The sequence below is a fragment of the Bubalus kerabau genome, chromosome 16 (assembly GCF_029407905.1).
Source record: "Bubalus kerabau isolate K-KA32 ecotype Philippines breed swamp buffalo chromosome 16, PCC_UOA_SB_1v2, whole genome shotgun sequence".
In the NCBI taxonomy this organism is placed as follows: Eukaryota; Metazoa; Chordata; class Mammalia; order Artiodactyla; family Bovidae; genus Bubalus; species Bubalus kerabau.
The window spans coordinates 57946174-57970537 of record NC_073639.1 but is presented as its reverse complement, the minus strand read 5'-3'; the positions used below and the strand labels follow the sequence as shown (position 1 = coordinate 57970537).

The 24364-nt window shown below is 41.1% G+C and overlaps 1 protein-coding gene across 1 annotated transcript in view; it reads right to left on the bottom strand.

Moving 5' to 3' along the window:
- Positions 1 to 232: 232 nt before the first annotated feature.
- ANAPC5 (anaphase promoting complex subunit 5) overlaps positions 233 to 24364 on the bottom strand; it is a 35628-nt gene continuing 11496 nt past the window's right edge. Inside the window, exons 5-17 of the mRNA XM_055550079.1 lie at positions 21914 to 21980; positions 19362 to 19463; positions 18186 to 18376; positions 13799 to 13880; positions 13049 to 13138; positions 11706 to 11887; positions 10010 to 10145; positions 5136 to 5210; positions 3250 to 3371; positions 2689 to 2796; positions 2459 to 2606; positions 995 to 1157; positions 233 to 635 (exon numbers count right to left, since the gene is read on the bottom strand). Coding sequence (XP_055406054.1) covers positions 424 to 635; positions 995 to 1157; positions 2459 to 2606; positions 2689 to 2796; positions 3250 to 3371; positions 5136 to 5210; positions 10010 to 10145; positions 11706 to 11887; positions 13049 to 13138; positions 13799 to 13880; positions 18186 to 18376; positions 19362 to 19463; positions 21914 to 21980 — 1678 coding nt within the window. The 3' untranslated portion in view covers positions 233 to 423. The remainder of the gene's footprint in view (positions 636 to 994; positions 1158 to 2458; positions 2607 to 2688; positions 2797 to 3249; positions 3372 to 5135; positions 5211 to 10009; positions 10146 to 11705; positions 11888 to 13048; positions 13139 to 13798; positions 13881 to 18185; positions 18377 to 19361; positions 19464 to 21913; positions 21981 to 24364) is intronic.

Here is a 24364-nt window from a genome sequence, read left to right as displayed (position 1 = left end):
TGAAGAAAAACTCAAGCCTCTGAAAAACTGGCCTCAACCCCCTTGAGAGATCTACCAATACTCACAAGAGCTCTTGTCTGAGCACAGATGCAAGATGAATTTTACACAGTGGTGGAGCTTGTGCACGATTTCTAATAAGATATTGGCAGTTTTGCCCGGAGAGAATATAATCTTTAACACTTGCACTAATTTAGCAATAAACCAGGCATTTATTAAGAAAAAGTCAGTATCCTTTCTATCTTTTCAAAAGAAAGAAGAGGGAAAACAAATGTGTTTATTTTAGCAACAAAATAAGACAAGACTAATCAGAATGCAGTTTACTGGTAAGACAAACATCATATACATCATTTATGTGGAGGGAGGGAGTATGAACAAGTCCAAAATCTTATACTTTTGCACAGGCATCCAGCGGGGGTGTTCTCACTAGAGAAGATTTATCAAGGGCACCCCGTGAAAGGGCAGGTCCTGATGCAGCTGCCGGAAGAGCATCGCACACCGATTCCTCTCCTGAGTCTTCCCCAGGGTGTGGTAGAGTCTGGCCTGGAAGTAAACGACGTCTCTGATTTGCTCTTTGCAGTCGACCTTTGCAAAATAGTTCTTGGCTTCGTTGAGGTTCTCAATGGCGGCCTCCAGAGCTGTTGGAAAATGGGGGAAATACCACACATTTTTAACTCAATGCTTCACATGTAGTTTTCAGACCTTCATATCTATTTTTATTGATTTAGCATGTACCAGAAACTTTTACATTCTACTCTTTGAGAAAGAGAAAAAAACAAAAAACAAATAAAAAACTAGGTCTTTAGTCCTGCTTTCCAACCTGGCACCTAGTTCTGCAGGGTTAAGATAACAATTCACTTGCCTTCAACCTTCATGCAAGCATGCAAGTGAAAGGACTTTAAATGGTGCATGAAATTTTCACATGTATTTGTGAACACTCAAAATTTTACAAGTGTTTTTAACAGTATTACCTAAAAATCTTTGTATGGTTTCCTACCTTCTGCTTTCTTCAGTGGCTCACAGGAAGCTGCTGATGCCACCTGGCACTTGGCCACCAAGAACATGGCCCGGCCTTTGTCCAGGACAGCCCCATCAGCCAAGATGGGCTCGATGGCCATATGGAGAAGACTTAAGGCCTGTTCTGGGATTCCAAGGATGAGCTGAAAAAGAAACATCATGGTGCTATACACGCCCGCACCCACTGCCCACTGCAGGAAGGGCTTCATTTCTGGCTCTGCTCTCCTGAATTGCAATGTCTGGCTTACTTTCTCCCTAACATGTACTATCTTTAGTGTGTACCACACTCTTAGAGAACAGAATGCGTGACCATCTGATTTCAGACTACAAGAGATAAAGGCGGGAATAGTTAATTATAGTATAGAAAGGTTTCTGTCTTTACAAAAATCTTTTACATTGATGATTCAAAAAGGCTGAAGTAGCTGTGTAAGGGAGGACTTCCCCGGTGGCCGGATTCCCTCATAGTTCAGTTGGTAAAGTATCTGCCTGCAATGCGAGAGGCCCTGGTTCAATTCCTGGATTAGGAAGATCCTCTGGAGAAGGGAAAGGCTACCCACTCCAGTATTCTTGGGCTTCCCTTGTGGCTCATGTGGTAAAGAATCCACCTGTAATGTGGGAGACCTGGGTTCGATCCCTGGACTGGGAAGATTTCCCTGGAGAAGGGAAAGGCTACCCACTCCAGTATTCTGGCCTGGAGAATTCCATGGGCTATATAGTCCATGGGGTTGCAAAGAGTCAGACACGATTGAGCAACTTTCACTTTCACTTTCCCTGGTGGCCAAGTGGGTAAGAATCCACTTGCCAATGCAGGAGACGCAGGTTTAATCCCTGGGTCGGGAAGATCCCCTGGAGAAGGAAACAGCAACTTACTCTAGTATTCTTGCCTGGGAAATTCTATGGACAGAGAAGCCTGGTGCGCTATAGTCCATGGGGCCACAAAAGAGTCTGACACGACTTAGTGACTAAGCAACAATAAGGTGTGGATCCTACCAGGCTGATATACCCAGGAAGAAACAGTCCCTTCTCTCATGGTCTTTACAGTCTACAGGGGGAGATGGAAAACAAATGCAAAATGCAATTTAACTTCTAAAACATTTCACTGAACACATGACTTCCTTATTTCCTTATCTGTTCTCTTGTTAAATCGAGCACAGCTCTGGGCTGGCTAAGTCATTAATACCATGCAATATCCTCAGTGAAGAGGCGCATCCTCCTTTGTAAACACACAGCTCTGTAAAGCCAGTGCCACTGGGAGGTGTCAGCTTGTCACCAAGTTCACAACTCCAGACTTCCATGGAAGGCTTGCACAGTGAGACTCCATATCCAGATTTCAATATCGAGAAGCAAAAAAGCTCACTAGCATCCTTTTCAAAACCAAAGAGTAGTAACAGACTCACCAGTTCTCGAGTACTAACATGTGCTATATAAACAGCAATTGGTTTACCTGGGCAAAAGCCAAGTTCAGCACCGTTTCAGAGGCCAAGTGCTGCAACCGGTACTCCTTGGAGAGAGCCAGGGCCTGCAGGAGCACGGGCAGTGCGATGGTCGGGGAGGAAGACCGCCAGTACAGCTCCGCCACAGACAGCAGGACGCTGCCCACAAAGAGGAAGGCACGTGTGAGGAAAACCAGCATGAAGCACCTCCGAGGGCAGACGCACAAAAGCCCTCCCTTACCTGATCACCATCTCCGTGTTCCTGGTTCTCTGACAATGAATCAACAATTTCTGTAGAAGCTTGTGTGCCTCTGACATTTGGTTCTGAGCCTGTAGGACAATTGCTTTTCTGATACAGAAAGAAAATAGACATGAATGGTTATGTCACTGTTTTGCGAGGGGTGTAAGTAGAGTCAGCTTCAGGGTTAGAATTGCTGTTTCCTTGATTAGCATGTAAACCTCCCAAGGGGAGTAATTGCATCTGATATAATTTGTGTTAAACGAGAAAAAAAAAGTGTCTGTCTCTGTGAGCACATATATGAACACACGCACACATATACATGCACACAAGAAAAAAAATCTGGAATTAGAGATAGCATATTAGTGCTTATCTCTGAATAACTTTCTCCATTTTGCTTATTTGGATTTTCTAACGGCCTATAATAAATAGGTAATAAACAGAAAAAAAATTTTTTTTTCCTAGGCCAAAGTTAATAAATTAATTCACGGACAAAACTAATAAGAATAAAGCCATTTGAGAATTATTTCATTCTAGGGTTGAGAAGTTTTCAAAATTTCTTACCTATATACACCCTCTATGCTATTAAGAGCTGTGATTCCTGTAACGAGCGAATCAGCTAAATGATATTTGCCATCATTCATTGCTCTGTCAAACTGTATTTTTTGATCACACAGCATCCATAACTAATGAGAAAAAAAACAAGTAAAAACAGAATGACAGATGTTCACCTCATTATTCAATAGAAACAAAAGTATTTTGGCTTGCTTAGTAAATATCCTTGCAATTCACACACATCTTTTTTTAGACTTAAAAAAAATTTTTTTAATATGTCAAGTATTTAAAGAAAAAGCACTAAATAAAATAAACACATGTGTAGCAACCATCAACTTTGTCAAATCACAACATTTTGCTTTATGTGCTTGAGAAACTGTTACATGTTGAGGTCCTTTGAAAATTCCATTCTCCTCTCTGTTTTCAAAGGAAACATTTGATTTGTTATCATTCCCATTCATGTTGTTATACTTTTACAAAATATTTACTCATCCTGAAACAATATATAGTATAATCTTACATTTTTTTAACTTTGTATAAATAAACAGAATCATACTGTATGCATTCTTTGACAACTTACTTTTGAGCTCAACATTATTTGGGCTGGGGGGTGCTTATGCATGTTAACACAAGTAGTTCTAATTAATTTCTTTTCACTGGTGAATAGTTTTCAGTTGTATGAAAATGTGACAACTTATCTGTTCTCGTGTTGATGGTAGTTCCAATTTCTCACTTTTCTGAACAGTGCTGCAGCAGACACTCTCCTACATCACCTGGGTGCAATACTTATCCTGGGTACACAGCAAGCAGCAGAAAGGCTGGGCTGTAGGATATACACACCTTCTCCTTAACACAGCGGCCATTTGTTCTTCAAATGGGTCACACCAGTTTACACTCCCCACTGGCAGTGTATAATATCTTATTGCTTCACACACTCACCAACAATCAGTGGTGTCAGATCTTTTACTTCTGGCTGATCTGATGGGTATGAATATCTCACTGTTTTTTCATTTGTATTTCCCTTGATCAATAGCCAGGTTGAGTACCTTTTCATCTATTTATCAGCCCTATATAGATGTATTTTGTAGAATGTGCGTCAAATTGTCTTTTTCTTTACTGTGCACCTTCTTTAAAAGTGAGTGTTACCACAGAACCACGCTTAATTCTTTTTCCCCACAGCATCCTTGGGTGCTAAGCTTCTATTTAGTTTGCTCACCGCCTTTCTGTCTGGGTACTTTGAATTTAGCTCACAGTCTGCTGAATGCAGCAATGAGATCCCAGCACAGCTTATAAGCAGATGGGCATCCACACCGTATCTACTGAGGTGGGGCCAACAACCCACGTGAATGGCAGCCTTCCTCTAGGGACCAACAGTAGGAGATCCTCAGGCCATGGTCTTTTATGATTTCAAATTCCCTAATCGTCTGAAGGCTAAACTGGATAAGGGGAGGAAGAGAAAGATGACCTTCGTAATAGATTTTATTGGCTCCATCAGAGATGGAAATCTGTGCAACAAGGAACAGAGAGCCTAGGACTTTTTATAAAGCTCATTCCCTCTGGATACAACATCTGCCCAAAAGGTTGGCAGCTGGAGCTGCAAAGTAAAAGACAGAGTAACAAAATGGAGACCTAACTCTTGATCGTTCAAAGGACAATTGATTAGAGATATAAGGGATATTCATTTAAAACCATGGAGACAGGAATGAAAAAATATCCTACTTTAATCTCTTTTCAGTTTATTTCTCAACCTTGAACACATCTTACAGAGTCTCCTATGCTGACCAGAAGTCACAGAAAGGAAGCAAGGGGTGACGCTCCAGTATTCTATTCCGACAATAATACACTACAAATGGTCTTTTCAAAAATAAATTGATGACACACAAAAGGCAGGTTACCTGGGCATGCTGACTATTAGGTGGGAATCTCTCCTTCAAGTGCTTTAACACTTCTGAAGCGGCGGCGAAACAGCCCTGAAAGAGAAAGCCGCGGTTTGTTTAGCACACCTGTGCTGATGCCCTGCCTGCTGCCCCACCCACAGGATGCTGCTGCGACTCACCTGTTCTTGTGCAGCAACCTGGATGCCCCTAGGCAGAGACTGGCAAATATCAAAGGGCCTTTTTTTTTTAGGCTCTAACGTATTTCACGTATACTTAAAATCATTTTTTTAAATTACACGTGTAACACATGTTCACTCTAGGAAAAAAACTTACAAAATACACATGAACAATGAGAAAAAACACAAATTACTTTTAATCTCACAGAAGATAATCATACTAATTTCTTGGCACATACCCTTCTGAACTTATATGCACATGAATATGAAACATGTAAATATTCCAAAAATAGGTATATGTACCATTTATACATTGCCTACAGTACTCTTTACCACACAGTAGGCACTCAATAAATATTTTTTCAATGAGTGAATCTTTCCAGTGTCAACAAGCCCAAATCTATACACCATAGTACTTTATTAGGTGAATAAATTATAGTCCATCAAAATAATCTCCTTGCTTGGAATATTTTGATTGCTTCCAATTTCTTCCATTTTAAAAATGCTAGAATGACTATCTTACTGCATATATCTTTTCATACTTGTCCAATTATTTCCTTAGGATAATACCTTAGAAGTAGAATTGCTGGGCTAAGTGGTAGGCACGTTTACGCTTTTTGACACATGTATTACTAAATTGGGCTTCCCTGGTGGCTCAGATGTTAAAGAATCTGTCTGCAATGCAGGAGACCTGGGTTCAATCCCTGGGTCAGGAAGATTCCCTGGAGACAAGAATGGTAACCCATTCTAGTATCCTTGCCTGGAAAATTCCATGGTCAGAGAAGCCTGGTGGGCTACAGTCCATGGGATCGCAAAGGAGTTGGACACAACTAAGCAACTAACACACACATACATTACTAAATTACCATATAGAAATGTACCAAATACTTTTCTTTTGTTTTTATTTGTCTTACATTTTGGCTGTGTGGTACGTGGGATCCCAGTTCCCTGCACAGGGGTCAGACTCGTGCCCCCTGCAGTAAAAGCACAGAGTCCTAATCACTGGACTGCCAGGGAAGTTCCCTCAGAAATATACCAAGTACTTTTACACTGGCATCCTGCACCTTTCTCCTCCCCTTATATTTAATTTTCTTTGCCTACTTGTTTGGTGAAACTGGTTATTTCACTGTATTAATTTTAATTTCTTTAATGACTAGATTGAAGTTTTTTTCATGTTTTATAATCATTTATGTTTTTTTCTGTGAATACATGTCCATGTCTTTTTCACATTCCTAAATTGCTGTTTATCTTATTAACCAAAAAGCTTTTTAATTTATCCCAATCCTTTGATTAAGTAATTTATCTTTAAAAAAAAATGTTTATTTATTTTGGTGTGCCAGGTCTTAGATGGGGCACGCAGGATCTTCCATCTTCACTGTGGCATATGGGACCTTTAGTTGCAGCATGTGGGATCTAGTTCCCTGACCAGGGATCAAACCTAGGCCCCCTGCATTGGGAGAACAAAGTCTTAGCCTCTGGACCACCAGGGAAGACCCTGATTAAGTAATGTATCTTCAGTCTATATAGAAGCTCACTTAAGACGGCAAGTGAACTTCTATTTGAAGTAGATGAAATGCAAAGTACAACTGAATTACAATAGAAGATCATTAATTTTTTTATTTTTGTGATTTTAACTGGCTAATATTGCCAGTTATTTTCATGACTACTCTATGGAGTTGGGCATGTGGATGGCTGTCAAACCTTCAGGCCAAGTAGAAAGAACAGTGCACAATTGGCAATACTCGTCCAAAACACTCCCATCGTGACCTGTCACTTCCTGAGGCCGGGAGAAGAACGTGACACAACCAATCAGAATTACGCAGAGAGAGCAAAGGGGGCCAGCTCTCTCAACACTTCCTCTGGGCTGTAGGAGGAAGCTTGCCAACAGCAGCTCAGACCCCATCACTTCTTTACAGGTTCACCCAAGCGCCAGGCACTGCCATATACCACAGGGCAGCACCCAGTTTATCTGGAGATCAATTTCAGGATACAACTTAAAGCACACACAAAGGAAATAAAAGAGCAAATAGAAACTCGTGATAAAACTGCCTTCTCCGCAGCTGGCCAAGCTTAATTTCACAGGTGTAAATCTAATCTGTGTAATTGAAAATGTAATAGTCATCAGCCCGGTGGGTTCATCTACATGGTCGATGTTCTAACATTAGAGAAGTCTTTCTAAGGCAGGTTGAAGAGCGGTGGGGAAAGGGACTGAATGGAAATAAAGCAGCCACTGTCTTCTAGCTGTGCAACTAGAGGCTTCCAATGGAACCAGGCGATGATGAGGGCTTTCACAGAAGCCCAGAGATGGAAGCGGGGGCGGGAGATGGAAAGATTAATACAGAGTCAAAGAGCAAGATTACTTTCCAGGTCTGCTGCTGCGGCGGCACGCCAGTCGTGTCCAACTCGGTGAGACCTCACGGACGGAGCCCACCAGGCCCTGCCATCCCTGGGATTCTCCAGGCAAGAACACTGGAGGGGGTTGCCATTTCAGGTCTAATCCCCAGTAAAAATCACAGAACAATTAACAACTGGCCTTGGAGAAAGTGTCAAGGCTAAAGAAGTGAGCCAAGACCAGATTTTTGTCAAGTAGTTCTCCATTTCAGCAGAAAAGAAATAATTTCTACCCTACACAACCCAAAAAGGACCAAAGGGAAGTTATTTCACTGTTTATTTTTACTTTTTTGGATGTGCCGCTTGGCTTGCAGGATCTTAGTTCCTCAACCAGGGATTGAACCTGGACACTCGGCAGTGAAATTGTGGACTCCTAAACACTGGACAGCCAAAGAATTCCCTATTTCACTGTTTAAGGCTCGGGTCAGTGAGAAAGGGGCTTCCGAAGTGGCTAGTGGTAAAGAATCCATCCACCTGCCAAAGCGGGAGATGCATGTTCGATCCCTGGGTTGGGAAGATTTCTTGAAGAAGGAAATGGCAACTCACTCCAGCATTCTTCCCTGGAAAATCTTATGGACAGAGAAGCCTGGTGGGCTACAGTCCATGGGGTCGCAAAGAGGCAGACATGACTGAGCAACTAAATAACAACAACAGTGGGGAGAATACTATGAGAAAGAGTCACCAGGGGACACTTTAAATGGGTGGATTGTGGGGCATGTGAATTACATCTCAATAAAACTGTTGGGGGAAAAAAGTTAACATGAAGCTTATACCAATACCTAACTGAATGTGCCCTGACTCATTTGTTACAAATGCTCCGCTTAACCAAGGCACCAGCAGAGGAAAAGAATCAACGTTAAAGAGGTTCCAGTGCCATTACAAGAAGGAGAAAGTGATTAATGCGCAGCATTCCTGGAGGAGAGCAAACGGCAAGAGCCGCTGGCCTGTTTTGATGTCAGGAAGCATGGGTGATGCTTCCCAGGTACAAGAAGAAAGCAGCTAACGGAGGTGCAGGCAGATGCCATCAGCCAAAGCCCATTCACGCCCTCTGTTTCCACAGCTAGTTAGAGAATTGTAAAATGCTAAAATATATCCAGTAGAGAGAAGTATTTACAGACTCTGAAAGGGGCGGAAACCACTCAAGGATCTTCAGGCTGAGGATTAAAGAATATTGAGTGCTATGATGCAACCTAGCAATCATTATTATACCACAAAGAGGTGGAGAAAATAATATGATCAAGGAAATGCACTTACAGCAAGGCAGCAGTTAGTGAGTTAGCTCTAGATAAGAGCGTTCCCCGACCTTTTCTCATGAAAGATGTTTTTGAGCAAAGGGAAAAGAAAGCCAAGAGCAACATGAGCAACCCTTGCATTAATCCCCTATAAAGAGATTTATGTAAAATTACTTGGGCTGTAAGTCAAGGTTATGCCCTACTCCCAATGTCTTTCTTTGGAATCAGTAAGCCTTGGGTTGAAGATCTGACACTGACATTCACTGGTCGTGGGGGTAGGACTTTGCTCCCGGGAACTCGGTTTCTCGTCTGTGAAATGGGATGATACCAAAGCTGACCTGATGGGGCTACTGTGAGGAAGCTGGATGATCACATATGGAAATCACTGAGCCCAGCACAGAACAAATGAACGACACACCTTAGCTGTTATCATTTTAGCTGTGTTCTTATTATGTTCTTCCCTTTCCCACAAATACACAGCTCTTCCACCCTAAATTTCAAAGGCTCCTTTTTATTCCATCTGTTACCTAGAAATAGCTGATCTCTTAGTCCCTTCCCTGATGCCAGAAGAGGTCCTCAGCTCCACAAACCTTGTAGACTCTGTACCCAGTCCATTTCTACTCATGGAATTTCACCCTTTCCGCCACCTCCATCCAACCAGAGCTGTCCAGTGCTTTTGTTGGAGAAGACTCTTGAGAGTCCCTTGGACTGCAAGGAGATACAACCAGTCCGTTCTGAAGGAGATCAGTCCTGGGTGTTCATTGGAAGGACTGATGCTAAAGCTGAAACTCCAATACTTTGGCTACCTCATGTGAAGAGTTGACTCATTGGAAAAGACCCTGATGCTGGGAGGGATTGGGGGCAGGAGGAGAAGGGGACAACAGAGGATGAGATGGCTGGATGGCATCACCGACTCGATGGACATGAGTGTGAGTGAACTCCGGGAGTTGGTGATGGACAGGGAGCCCTGGCGTGCTGCGATTCATGGGGTCGCAAAGAGTCGGACACAACTTAGCAACTGAACTGACTGAGAGGAAAGAAACGGCAGAGCCTGTACTGTTCCAGAAGCACGCTGGCCAGGTCACCTGCCTACCTGCTCCGCGTGCAGCTCAGCGAGGTGACAGAGCGCTACAGCGAATGACTCCGTGTTGTTCTGCTGCACGCCCGCGTTCACCGACTCCAGGCTGTTCATGCTCAGCAACATCTGGGCTTGCTGCAGGGCCATAGTGCTGGGAAGAGGACATAAAGGCATCCCCGTCAGTTGAGAGACCCAGGTGCCCCTCAGCTACACCCTACAGTTACCCCGAGAGGAAATGGGAGGAGGTGATGCCTCTCTGCAGGTTCTGGTTCCGTGAGAGCAGCTGTCTCCCCGTGCCAGACCTCCTGTCCTTGGGACAAGGAGAGCAGGAAAGCAATCTAGATGTGCAGCCTCAAAGGAAACACGTGGTGGGTATGACACAACGGGGAGCTCCAAGTTCCAGACCTCCCCCCACCCCATCTCTGCCTGTAATCTTCCCTGGGGCCACAGTATGTTAATTAGCTTTCACGGTAAATTCAGACCTGATGCCATCTTGGCACCGGCTGCTCTGACAGTGGAAGCAGTGGCCAGTGTCTGCATCTGTTTCACACCACACTGTGCCAAAAATTATTTCAAGTACAAAAACAAGACTGATACAATAGGCACTTCCTTTCATCACTGAATTCCTAGAAACAGCAGATTGTCTAGGTGAGAGGTGAGGTAGCAACAGGGCTCCAGGATTAAAAATCTGGTTCAGAATTTAATTCCAAGCTTGGACATGAATTTGAGCAGACTCTAGGAGAGAGTGGAGGACAGAGGAGCCTGGTGGGCTGCAGTCCACAGGGTCGTAAAGAGTCAGATATGACTTAGCAACTGAACAGCAACAAAGGAGGCTAAATGGAATTAAACACCAGGCCGGAGATGGTCCAGAGAACACACCCTGGTTAACAGGGAAGCAGCTTTCATTACATAACAGCTTTGGGGTTAAGAGGGTGCTCAACTTGAGTGACTGTGGCCCACGACATCTCAGAGCACAGGGGCATGGTGTTTGGAGTCCAAGGATCTCAGTTTGAGTGTGGAGGTCCATACTTGTTAACTTGTTAACTCAATTGTTATCTGGGGCAGATCAGATGTGTGAACCTTGTCCTATGTATCTGAGAATGGAGATCACCCCCCAAGTCACCTCCCAGAGCAGCTGGGAAGAATAAATAAAAACAGGCAGAGAAGGAGCTTCCCTGGTGATCTAGTGGTTAAGAGTCTGCCTTGCAAGGCAGGGGACACTGGTTCAATTCCTGGTCATGGAAGATCTCACATGCCTCAGGGCAACTAAGCCTGTGGACCACAACTACAGAGCATGAGTTCTAGAGTCCTTGAGCCACAACTACTGAAGCCCACCTGAGAACGAGAGCTGCACAACAGGAGAAGCCACTGCAATGAGAAGCCTGTGCACCGCAACTAGACAGTGGGCCTGCCTGCGGCAACTAGAGAAAGCCCGCACACAGCAACGAAGACCCAGTGAAGCCAAAAATAAATAATTACTTAATTAATTTTAAAAAGAAGTAGATTAAAAAAAAAAAATGGGCATAGGAAAAACCTTTGCAAAGTCTGTGTGCAAAGTAGAAAATATTTTAAAACTTTAAAGCACTTTCTTTAACCCCCTGCACAAACAACCTCCATCCATTTGGCCCTCAGAGCACCAGTCTGCTGGCTTCCGCTCATCTGTAAGAGGACTTGTGTCCTCGCAGCCCTGATGGCGGGCTTGAAGACGCACCTACGGCCATAGAGTCTCCAGATGGCTGTCTTCTGGGCAATGCTGATATCGATGAGCTCTGACAGACTGTGCTTCCAGTGCAGGAGGTCCGAGTCCTTTAGGGCATCCATAAGTTTGTTTGCCGTCTTCCCAGCAAAAGCTCTCTGCTGAACCAGGGACTGTATTCCTAGGGAGGCGAGGTACTAAGGAGACAGACAAATGCACAACTCAAGATCGAGATGACACGACAGAATTTGTTTTGCTCTTCAGAAAGCTGGGATATTTCAACATGTGCATAAAGACATCACTATTTATAAAGAAAGTACCTGCAGCCTGACCCTGACCCATATGAGAAATGTTCCTGAAAAACTAGAGGATGGAAGAGAAGCTAATGGTACAGTGAGAAGGACCAGCTCTGAAGCTAGATAGCTCTGGACTTAAATACTGCCTCTGTTGCTGACTGTGTGACCTAGGGCCAGTCACTCAGCTTCTTAGACAAGCCTATCTGTAAAATGGGCATCAAACCTATCATGCAGACTTATTTTAAGGATTAAAATGAAATAGTATATGTCAAACAGTGCTCGGTACATTATATAGTAGGAGATTAAGGAAACAATGCCTATTAGGAGCATAATTATCTCTTCATTAACTTCTGGTATAATTTTCAAGGATGAAAGCTCAACTAAAAACAAGTCCACTTAAATCCATAACAAAAATTGTGCTTACAAAGTCTATCATTTGTTTTTGTTTTTTTTTTGAGACAGAATAAGGTTCTTTGAGCAATAGTAATCTAGATTCTACAGTCATTACTACTTCATGTGTAGGACTTGTGCCCTTTCAATGCCCCTCAGTATCTGTCATTGGGGAATACAGGTTTACTGGTTCGTGGCTTTGTTTATTACTTAAAACAAGGATCAGTAAATTTGTTCCATAAAGGGCCAGAGAATAAATAATTTAGGGTTTGCAGGCCACATTTGGTCTATGCCACATATTCTTCTTTGTTTTTTTCCCCCAACTATTTAAAAATGTAAAACCCATCCTTAGCTTGAGGGCCATACAGGAGCAGGCAGTGAGCCAGGTTTGGCCCGTAGGCTATAGAGTTTGCCGGTCACTGGTTTAAAAATAAGTCTTTCTTAAACATTTTCCAAATAAAGACGTGGAAGTTTAGTGCTGATCAATACACTACACAAAGATCTCATCAAATTGATAAATGGAACTTTCAGGGATGTTATTAGGATAAGAGGAGGAGAGAGAAACCTATTCAAAGAACTTAGTGGTTTGATTAATAATTAAGGTCACATGAAACTACCAAGAATAAAACCACCCCAATTGTTTAAACAATCTCAGAGAAAGATGAGCCTTACTGGTAACCCAAAATGAACAGCTTTCTTCACAGAATGTTCCAGCAGAACATAGCTATCGGATCTCTTCTGTCCCAGCACGTAAAGCCAGCTCTGGCAAAAGAAGTCATCAAAATGTATCAAAACAATGATAATGGCTAATGCTCTACTGAAAGCATCAGCATGGTTGTAAGAACAAATTAACAAGGGACAAAATAAGCCCTCTAAAACACACTTTCACAAATTATGAACTGAAATGAAACCCATCCAACACATTAAAACCATCAGACTGAAATAAACAAGCCATTTATCTTCTTCACCTCTGAGAGCCATGAATGGCAAATGTTCCAGAAAAAAAAGACACGAGGCCCCTGGAAGGCTTGGAAGTGAGAAAGTAAAATTCTCAGGTGGTTGCCGAACTGGGCTTGTTTGATGATGTGCGTGGTGATGACGCTTTAACAGCACAAGCTCTTATCCAATTACCAGGTGCTGCAAACACATTTCCTTCATGCCAGTGTCTGGTGCAACAGTTTTGCGTGGCAAACTGCATTTAAATTTGTAGACAAGAAATGCCCCCAAACAAAATGGACGTCAAGAATTTAAAAAGATAAATACAGTTGGGTTGTCTTTCCTGAATCCCCCTGACCATCTAACTAGTTTCCCATCACCACTGAGGACCTTCCAACTGCAAAACAACCTAATTCATATGGGGCCTTTCAGAGGCCAACAACCCAACCCACGGGCAGAACTTCCAAGGCAGAAGGGTGGCCTCACCAAGCAATGCTGGAGACACACGTGATCGTTGGACTCCTGGGCAATCCTAATTGCCTCCTGCAGGGCAAGCTCTGCCTGTTGACTAACGACAGAATGAACATTAATAACTCATTAACAACCGCAAACATGTGCAAGCAACGGTAACAGGAAGTCATCTGTATGGTAATTCACCAGCGTGCAGGCCTCTGGGTTGGAAGTTGAAACCGTGGGCTTCCTCCTCAGAGACACCCCCATCCCCGTAGCAAAAGAAACTAACAACAGAGATACAGAACATGTCCCTTCTAAGGTGGAGTTCTACTAAAAGGGACCTGAAGTACTGGTTTTTCCCTATCTCAGCTCCTAAGATTTTTTTTTTTAGTTGTCTAATGCTAAGGGCTTCCTGGGTGGCTTAGCATTAAAAGAATCCTCCTGCCAATGCAGGAGATGCAAGAGACACAGGTTCAATCTGAGTTGGGAAGATCCAATGGAGAAGAAAATGGCAACCTGCTCCAGTATTCTTGCCTGGGAAATCCCATGGACAGAGGAGCCTGGGGTGCTACAGTCCATAGGGTTGCAAGAGTTGGACATAATTGAGTGACTAAGTGCGTGCGTGCGTGCACACACACACACACACACACACACACCCCCCCTGCTGAGAGGAGGGACAAGGAGAGGATGTAAGATTTTACTTCTCATCACCTTCCTTTCAGCATTATTTGAAAAATTTTGTGAACTATGGCATTTTATACTTCTATAATTTTTTTCAAAACTAGTTTTGAAAAGTATTTGGAAGATTTTCACTTCTGAGATTTCTTTTTTCTACTCATGTGGTTCCTCTCTATCTGGGGTGTCTCCCCCAGCCTTGCAACTTTTGTGAAAATTCAGTCAACTAACTATTCTTGGCCCCACTGAGCCTTCACTTCTGAAAAAGTCCATAGAAATGGTATCTGCTTGCAGTGCTTAATTAAATATTAATACTATTGTATATCACCCTCTATTTAATGTTAGTTTTATTTCTTTAACCTGCAGGGGGCACCAGAGATGTCTTAAACTTGGAGTTTGCCAGTGGCAAGTCACAGAAGTTCTGTAAATGCTGGGTCACTGAGATCTCAAAATAGAATCAGAAATTCTATGGGTATCACTTATGTAGGGAAAATTATATGCAAAATTTTCTTTCAATAAGAGCAATATTAATTTTATTAATTTTAACAGGGAGAGCTGAATTCTTCCTCAATACTACCTATTTGGATAAAGAAACATTTTTACCTATTTTATATTTCTTTTAAATCCCTTTTAATGCTAAGATGCCCCAGAAAATAAGCTATTTGAAGGCAGGAAGTATATCTTCACACAGAGGCCCCTTATAAATGCCAGTCAATTTAACTTTGCTGAACATCTGATGACCAAATAAGTTATGTTGTGTTTAGAAAAAGTCTTCTGGGAGAATTGTACAGATAGGATGCTAAAACAGGACTAAAGAAAGATTATTCTTCCCAGAGAGGAAGAAAAAGTAGATTACCAACACAGAAACTTCAAAGTTTCTGGCAAATCCTTGAAGAACCAATGGTTTTGCATTGCTGCTAATCAGAAATGCCTCTGATAAAAATTTTCATTAAAGAGCAAGAAGCAAACTGGTTGAAATATTTGAAACATGCTGGCTGTCACACTGTTTGCAAAATGCCAGAGCAGAAAGATCTGTAGCCTCTAACAACAGCTTCCTATGTCATTCAGAGTAAAAGCCAGTGTCCTTCCTTGGGCCTACAGGACCCTAAATGCTCTGACCCCTGCCACTTCTATGACCTCATTCTCTTCTATTCCCCCCTTACTGATGTCACCCTGACCACACCTTTTGTTCCTCCTCAAACATGCCAAGTAAATCCTGCCTCAGGGCCTTTGTACTTGCTGTCCTAGGCGATATGAATACTCTTTCTCCAAATACACACACAGATTTCTCACGCCCTCAAATCCTTTATTTAAATCTCTATTCAAATATTAACACAGGTTAGGAAGGGCCTTAATATTTAAACAGAAATTTTACAAATTGAAGATTAAGACCAGTGCAATTATCTGGAAGAAGAGTGTTACTTATGAAAACAATAGCACTCACCATCGCTCTTTAATCCCTTATCCTGATCTATCACTACCTGATAAATTTAGTGTTTATTATTTACTTTTCCCATTGGAAGTTCCATGAGAACAGAGCATTTTTTTTTCCTCTTTTTTTCACTGCTGTATCCTTAGCACCTAGAACAAGGCCTAGTACATAGATTTTTAAGAAATTACCAGGGGAGGGAGGAAGGAGGAGGGTTCAGGATGGGGAACACATGTATACCTGTGGCGGATTCATTTTGATATTTGGCAAAACTAATACAATTATGTAAAGTTTAAAAATAAAATTAAAAAATTTAAAAAAAAAAGAAAGAAATTACCACAATCCTATTAGCTCAGGGGTAATTATATAGTCTCATAGCTCCAGGACTAAAAATAAAGAAGCCTGGAGTTGAGTAAATCAGAAATTAACTAGTAATTGATTCCATACAGTTAGCTGCCTATCCATTGATAATATTGCAAACACAGAAAAATTCTATACATCAACAGACTTATTATTTGTATCTACCAGACTACATACAAACTTCCAAATGCGAGGGCAAGCTGTGTGTAACACAGAAACAAGTTATTGGCAAATATTTAAATGCTGTTGCTATTTATTACGAGTACATAAAACATGAAAGGCTGTGATCAAAGAGGTTACTAAAGCTGGGCAGACAAAAAGAAGTTGACTCTTAGAATATGGAATCTCACAAAATCATGGAGTTCAGAGTAGCCTTAAACATTTTTTGGCTCAAGTATCAATATGAGGCTTGAATTCGCTGAATGTCACCCCCGCTGCACACCTGAGCACTCTGCTGACACCTTTCTCAGAAGGTTCTATACAAAGAAATCTCCTCCTCATAAACAGCAAAAATGTTTTGCCCTTTAACTGGCACTTATCAGCTCTCAATCTCCTCTAGTAGTCATACCCTTGATCAATCTAAGTCCTTTTCACACGACCTTCACTACAGAAAGATGTCAAATACACGCTTGGTTAAACTGTTTCTTTCCCAGGCTAAACATTCTCACATCCTTCCCACACTCTTCATATGGCATGGCTTTGAATGCCTCCAGTGAGACTGTACCCCAGGCAAGCTCCAGCTTGTCTATGTCCCTTTGAAAAATGTGACAATCAGAAGTTAATAGAATTTCCTTATTGTTGCCTGGGCCATAGAGCAAGGTGCAGAAGTCTCAGTTCTTGAACTTTGGACACTACACTTTTAGAAATACACTCTAGTCTCTACTCAAAGATGCCTGTGACAGAAACCAATTTTTCTTAAACGGGAAAAAGCCATAGGGAGGCAGAGAGACTATCAGTAATTTCCTACCTTTTCACCATTATTCACGTTATTTCATTATTTTCAAAATAGATTCCATATTTTGCAAGACTATCCTGTTAATTCTATGTACTAAATATTAGTAAAATAACTGATCAATTCCCTATTTTTATTTATTAAAATCATAGGCATACCTTAATAATGGCATAAGTCAGTGTCACCTCACTGAGCCCCCGAATGCCAACCAAAACCACAAACATGTGACTTTCGGCAAGCCACATAGTCTTTTGTCAAATAAAGGCACAGCTTCCTTTTGGCTTTTTGAAATACTGAAAATAACTTTTACATATCCATTATTTCCTCTGAAAAATCCTGTTGGGAATTTCTGGCCTAATGACCTAATTTCCTTTTAATTCAGTGCCCATTGTTCTTAGAAGTAAAGCAAGAGGCCAAGCACTTAGACGGTAATGCTAAATTGTGACTCCAGGGGGCAGACTCTTTCATTATCTTCTGTTCAGTGGAAAAAGCTTCCTTCTTTGCAAGTTATTGACAAGGTCAGGTTGAACAATCTCTTTTTCTCTTTTCTTCCCCCTCCTCCTCCTTTTTAAAAAATATACAGCATCTTTTTTAAACTTTTTATTTTATATTGGTGTATAGTTGATTAACAATGCTGTGTTAGTTTCAGGTGTACAGCAAAGTGATTTGGTTATATATCTATTAAATACATGTATCTATTCTTTTTCAAATTATTTTCCCATTTAGATTATTATGTAATATTGAGCAGAGTTCCTTTGCTACACAGCAGGTCCTTGCTGGTTATCTATTTTAAATATAAAAACAGTGTGTGCATGTCAATCCCAGACAATGTGTGCATGTCAATCCCAGACCCCCTAACTATCCCTACCCCCCACCCTTCCCCTCTGGTAACCATTAAGTTCATTCTTTAAGTCAAATACAGCCTATTTTTAAAAACACATCTCAATTAACATTTGAGAGATAGTTTCTTCAATTTCTACATGGACAAAAGTTTATACACTTACTAGTGACCAAAGCGGCAGTGCAGGGCAGCCAGGTTTAGAGCCGCGTATCTCAAGCTCCGGCCATAGCCCTCTTCCCCATTACTCTTGCTTTCGGCTCCAGTAAGAATCAGGCGGTCAAAATAATGAAGGAGGCTGTGTGTTGAACTGAAAACATCTTGAACTCGGAGGTTGTTTAAGTAGCTGAGGTAGTGCTGAAAGGAGGAACATTCAACATATTTTAAATGTTCTGTTCCTCTTGTGTTAGATTAACTCAGAGAGGTCCACTGGCTGTAGACATCCACGTATCCCCTACCCTCCTAAGTCACAGTTTAGCTTAATCTTTTCCCCACAGGCAGAATAAAATAGACTTAAGGTACAGTAGGTGGTTTCTCCCTCAGAATGTGTCCCCAAACAAAATAAAGGGAATTCCACCAGCATGGGTGTCAGAGTTTTGTCCTAAATATTCATCCACTGGTTATATTAGGATCCATGGATTATACATGAGGATGGAGGGGGAATCACCTAGCTTAGATATTAAGGAATTGTGTCAGTATAAAAAAAAAAGGTCTTAAAACCTGAATTCATACAAATATAAAAACCAATTTTTCTAAATGTCCAAGTTAAAACCCAGTGAGACTTTTACTAGTTTATTAGTTTTAGAAGTTAATTATCTTCTATTTTGACACTATTTTCATTTTGTTTGGTTCACTGAATTAAAACTCCCTTCAGCAGGCAGATTCCAGTTACTAAGGAGGAAAGCAGATGTATTTCTACATGTGAATAAAGTCAGATGGCAAAACCCAGGTGCTATTAAGAAAGTTCTCAGGATAAAAATTCAATAAGGAATAGAATTATTTTAACTTAAATATATACAAGAACAACAACAAAAACATTTACAAAAGAGGAGAAAAGAATTTTGGGGCCTCAAACTTTAAAAAAATCAGTCTGTCATCTCCTTCATCCCCTGTCCATAATTCACAACATCAGAGATGATGAATGAAAGAGAACATCAATAGATTGAAGAAATCCCTCCTGGGCCCCTGGGGTGGGGGAGGAGCCTAGGCTAAGTCAATTACGTGCCAACCGCAGGATTTCTTGCCAAGAACCCAGGTCAGCGGGCCAATCCACATTTACTCAACTATTCAACAGTCTTGTCCCTGCTTTCTAATTTAGGAACAGATTCTGGAAGAGGCTCACCGCTTCAGCAAAATCAGGATTAAATTTCAACAAGTTGTTCAATTCTTTCTGCAAAGAAGCTGGAGTGAGGGCTTTGGTCTCATCATTCTTCAACAAAGAAGCCTGAAAGTTAAAAATGACAACTCTCAGTAGAAAGAAATGACCAATAAACATATGGACCCATATACTAAATAGCATCATCTGATTACTTTCTTTTCTGCACCTACACTTTCCTCTTTTTTTTTTTTTTAACAATTTTATTCATTTATTTATTTTTGGCTGTGCTGGGTCTTCGTTGCTGTGCGGGCTTTTCTCTAGTTGCAGCAAGTGGGAGCTACTCTCTAGTTGCGGTGCGCAGCTTCTCATTCCAGTGGCCTCTCTTGTCACTAAGTGCAGGTTCTAGGGCATTTGGGCTTCAGTAGTTGCAGCACATGAGCTTAGTAGTTATGGCTCCCAGTCTCTAGAGCACAGGCTCAATGGTTATGGCGCAGGGCCGAGTTGCTCCTCACCATGTGGGATCATCCTGGACTAGGGATCAAACCTGTGTCTCCTGCATTGGCAGGCAGATTCTTTACCACTGACCCACCAAGAAAGCTCCTACACTCTCCTCTTGACCTTGCAGAACACTGTTTCCTCTTCCTGGAATTACGTCTCGCAACCACCAACCCCACCCACATACTCTTCCATGCAAACACCTGCTCACCCTTCAGGGCCCAGTTTAGATTTCAGCCACCTGCTTCTCCCATAAGTACCTACATGGTCCTATAAGCCCCTGCACTAACTCTTCCTGCAGTACTTATTAAATTATATTACAAGTGCTAGCTGACCCCACCCCAAGACTGTAAGTGCCTTCAAGGCAGAAGTATGTATTCATAGTCTGGCAAAGAGCCTTACAGCACACACTTGCCCTTCTCCTGGTTATCTGTTTCATATGGATGCTACCAGCAACGATTATATAAAATACATAGAGAACTACTTCTAAATTAATGATTAGTACTTAACTGGGTTATAGACACTTCAATTTTACCTAGACAAATTTTTCTTTGATTAACAATAACTTCTAACTCCATTTTAATTCATTGTAGCATTACAGAAGATTCCAAAAATATGAAAAAGCATACAGAAGAAAACAGAAAAGCACACAGAAAATCATCTGTTACTCCTCCATCCAGAAATAACACCATTTTTATGTCAGTGTATCTTATTCCAGTCTTTTTTCTGTGTGTGGGTATATGTATGTGTGTTTGTGTGTGTATGTACTTATACATATACACTGATGGGTTGCCGTGTATGGGGTCACAGAGTCGGACACGACTGAAGCAACTTAGCAGCAGCAGCAGCATGCACACTTTTTTAACAAAATTAGAATATATCATTTTACTATCTGCCCTTTTCATTTTATAATATATTATACATTTGTCTCATCATCAACTGGTCTTTGAAAACACCATTTTTAAAGCAAAAGTATCAATCCTTTGTCATATGTATTGCAAATCCTTTTCCCATTTTGTTGTTTGACTTTTAATTTTGTCAGAACATGTACTAACATGCAGACATTTTTCATTTTTATGCTGAAAAAAATCAAATGATCTCCTACATGTTTTCTTCCACAGTTTTTATGTTTAGAAAGTTCCCCATCCAGAGATCAGTTAAAAGTTAATATGGAGTTCTTTCTAGTCTAATTATAACTTTAAATGTTTACAGTGAAGCCTTTAATCTACCTGTAAAGTACTGAGGTGCAAAGATGAGGTGAGGGTCCAGCTTTCTCCTCTACAGGTAACCAATTGTCAAGATGGGTTTTTTTGTAGGGGTGACTCTATTATCTGCATCTAGATCTAAACATTACATCTTTTAGTAGAAAGAAAATTAATAATAAAATTAGAGGAAACTTAAAAATAGAGCAAAAATCAAAATTCTTTGCTGAAAACATGAAAGAAAAACGTTCAGCTTGTATTACCAAAAAAAAAAATTCTAAAGTAGGTTCAAAAACACCAGTAAGAAATGTCTGGGCTAAAGTGTATTGGTGTTTGCAACTTGAAATGTATCAAAAAAATTAGATGAAATGGTGACTAGAAGGGTAGATATATGATAAACAGAGCTAAATATTAATTGTAGGACCCAGATGATGGGTATGTGGGTATTCGCTGTACAAGGCTTTTCAATTTTATTTCTGTTTGAAAATGTCCTTGATGAAAAGTTGGGAGAAGGGTAGTAAGTCCTCCAAATCACGTTTTGGGGCTGTGTTAGTCACACACCATTACTAAATGAACATGCATTACGACTCTAATAGAGAAATAAAATCACATACAAAATAGGGAGGGACATATAGCTACAGTTGCATTGTTAGTGAAGAAAAAAGGACCAAGAGTAAGAATAATGCCGCTTTACTAATAAACCTACTCACATAACAAACATATGTCATGACAAGAGACGGTGAAGGACAGGGAAGCCTGGTGTGCTGCAGTCCATGGGGTCACAAAGAATCGGACACGACTGAGCAATGGAACAGCAACAACAAATAATGTCACAGAATTAAAAAAAAATATATATGACAAACCACAGAACCAACTTACCTGTTGAGAAAGAAAAAATTCTGCTTGTTTTTGGGACAGAGGCCCACTGCAAGATACCTCTTCTTCTCTGGAAAAAAATTAAGTAAAAACAATAAAGAATTACACAATAGTGAAAATGGTAATGCTTACAAAGTCAAATAGATTCTTCATCAGAAAAGCTTAAAAACTTTTAAAATTAATTCTCTCTTCTTAGGAATGATGCTGAATGTCCTGATAAAATTTACATGATTTAATAAGCAGATCTCAACTCTATACAGCCTCCAGCATGATCTTTCTAAAATGCAAGTCTAGGGACTTCCCTGGTGGTCCAGTGGTTAAGACTCTGCTTCCAATGCAAGGGATGCTGGTTGGATCCCTGGTCAGGAAACTAGGATCCCGGGTGCTGCAAGTGTATCATCCCTGACTTAAAGCCCCTCTGGGGAATCCCACTGCCTTCCAGAATAAAGCCCACATTGCTTAGCAGGGCAGATGCAATGCTTCCTGAGTGGTCCTACCTCTCTCTCCTGCCTTCTCATCTACACCCCAGCCCTGATGAACTCCTTACAATTTCCTATCATGCCAAGATGCACACCCGCCATTTCCTTGACCTGCAAGGCCCATTCTTCTATCTACTGTTGGACTGTTGCACCACCTATCATTCAAGAATACCTGAAGTGCCATATCCTCCAAGAATCTCTCCTGACATCTCTCATTTGAGCTCCCACTGTCTCGCAGAAACACGGGTCATAGCATCTAGCACCACCACACTGGCTGTTCATATATTCGTATATGAACACCCAGTCCGTGCCCAGGCGCACAATGGGCACTCAGAGTTTGGGAGATAAATGAATAGTTTTGCACACTTCACTACAGATATAAGACGGTGCTGTACTCAAGAACAAGAGGATTCATCTAAGAAATAACCATTTGCCTAGAAGCTGAGATTATACAGAACAAATAAACAAGATATATACTGATAAAAATCTAAACTTGAGAAATCTATGCATGCACAGTCTTATTTTTGAGAACAGGGTATGAATAGTACGCTTTTGCCACATGATTCTGAAGAAATGCCTTCTCAATACAGGATTATAATAGATATAAAAATTAATGTTTACTCAACAATATTTCTATAAGCACTCTATCTAATACAGCAGTTCTCAAACTGTTTCATGCAAACAATATGGAAATGGGTATTCTAAAAGAAAAAAAATTGCTGCTGAGCTTAAATCACTTGGGGACAGCTGTATACGCTCTCCTCCTTGGAGATTCAAGTCACACATTAAATAAATCCAATAGAGAGACACTTTATTCACTTTTGTTTAATGCATCATTTACCAAATTCATCTCAACAAGGAATTCTTTCCTCACATCTATCAAGAAGGGCTAGCACCCCATAGAAAATACTCTGGGAAAAGCTGCTCTAATATTCTCTTGGTTTCACAAGGCAGCAAGTGTATCAGATTCTGCAGGTATCAGAGATGCCCAGGACCAGCCCCGACCCGGTACAACAAAGATCACTGAAACAACAGTGACCTAGAGGGAAGTGGAAAGAAAATTCATAGGCCAAGTTCTCAAACAGAAAAAGAGTGAAGTGTCTGGGCAATAAGATGCCTTTTTCTCTTAACATATCCCTCAAAGAAAGTAAGCCCAAGTCCTGAAATAAATAACGGCAGTACACAAAAAGGCTAGAGGCCAATGAGGATCTGGATGAAATGGGATACACTGCTCCCGGCCTACCCTCCTCTTAAGGTCCATGATGCTCACCGTCACCAGATGCTTTATTTACTTAACCCTTTCCCCCAAAAAAGATTTGAGGTAGTTAATAAAGGACACAAGAACAATAAAAGTTAATAAAATAGAACCAAAATCACACAAAGCAAAAAGCTACAAATAAAGGCAAATAGATTTACTATAAATGAAGATCAAGTTTGGCCTTGAACATGACTGAGCGACTTCACTTTCACTTTTCACTTTTTCCCATGGTGGCAACAGTGGCCAACGTGAACAAGGTTGGGAAAAGCAAGTGATAATACCACCGCCCAAACCATCCTTTTACTGACTCCTCCTGTGCTTCCTCAGGGCCTCAAATACATGCCAGAGAAAGTAACTCTTAACAGGCCACAAAGGTATTCAGTTTAGGAAGGGTGTTATTCATTTAGGAAAAGGACACAAATAAATTTGTTTATGAATCCAGTTACCAGCTGAGACAGAATTTTAGACTTACAAGTGGCTGTATATCAAAGACATTTAACCTGGGCCTATGAAGGGATTTAGGAGCCCATGAACCTTGTAAAACTGCATGCAAAATACACATTTTTAATGCGAGGATAGTGCATTGCATTCATCTGATTTTCAAAAGGACTCTGGGAACTCCTCTAAAGTGCTTAAATCACCCACTATAACTGAAATTTAAAAAATACAACAGGATTAAACAATCAACAAATGGAGCCGGGGCACACATAAAACACA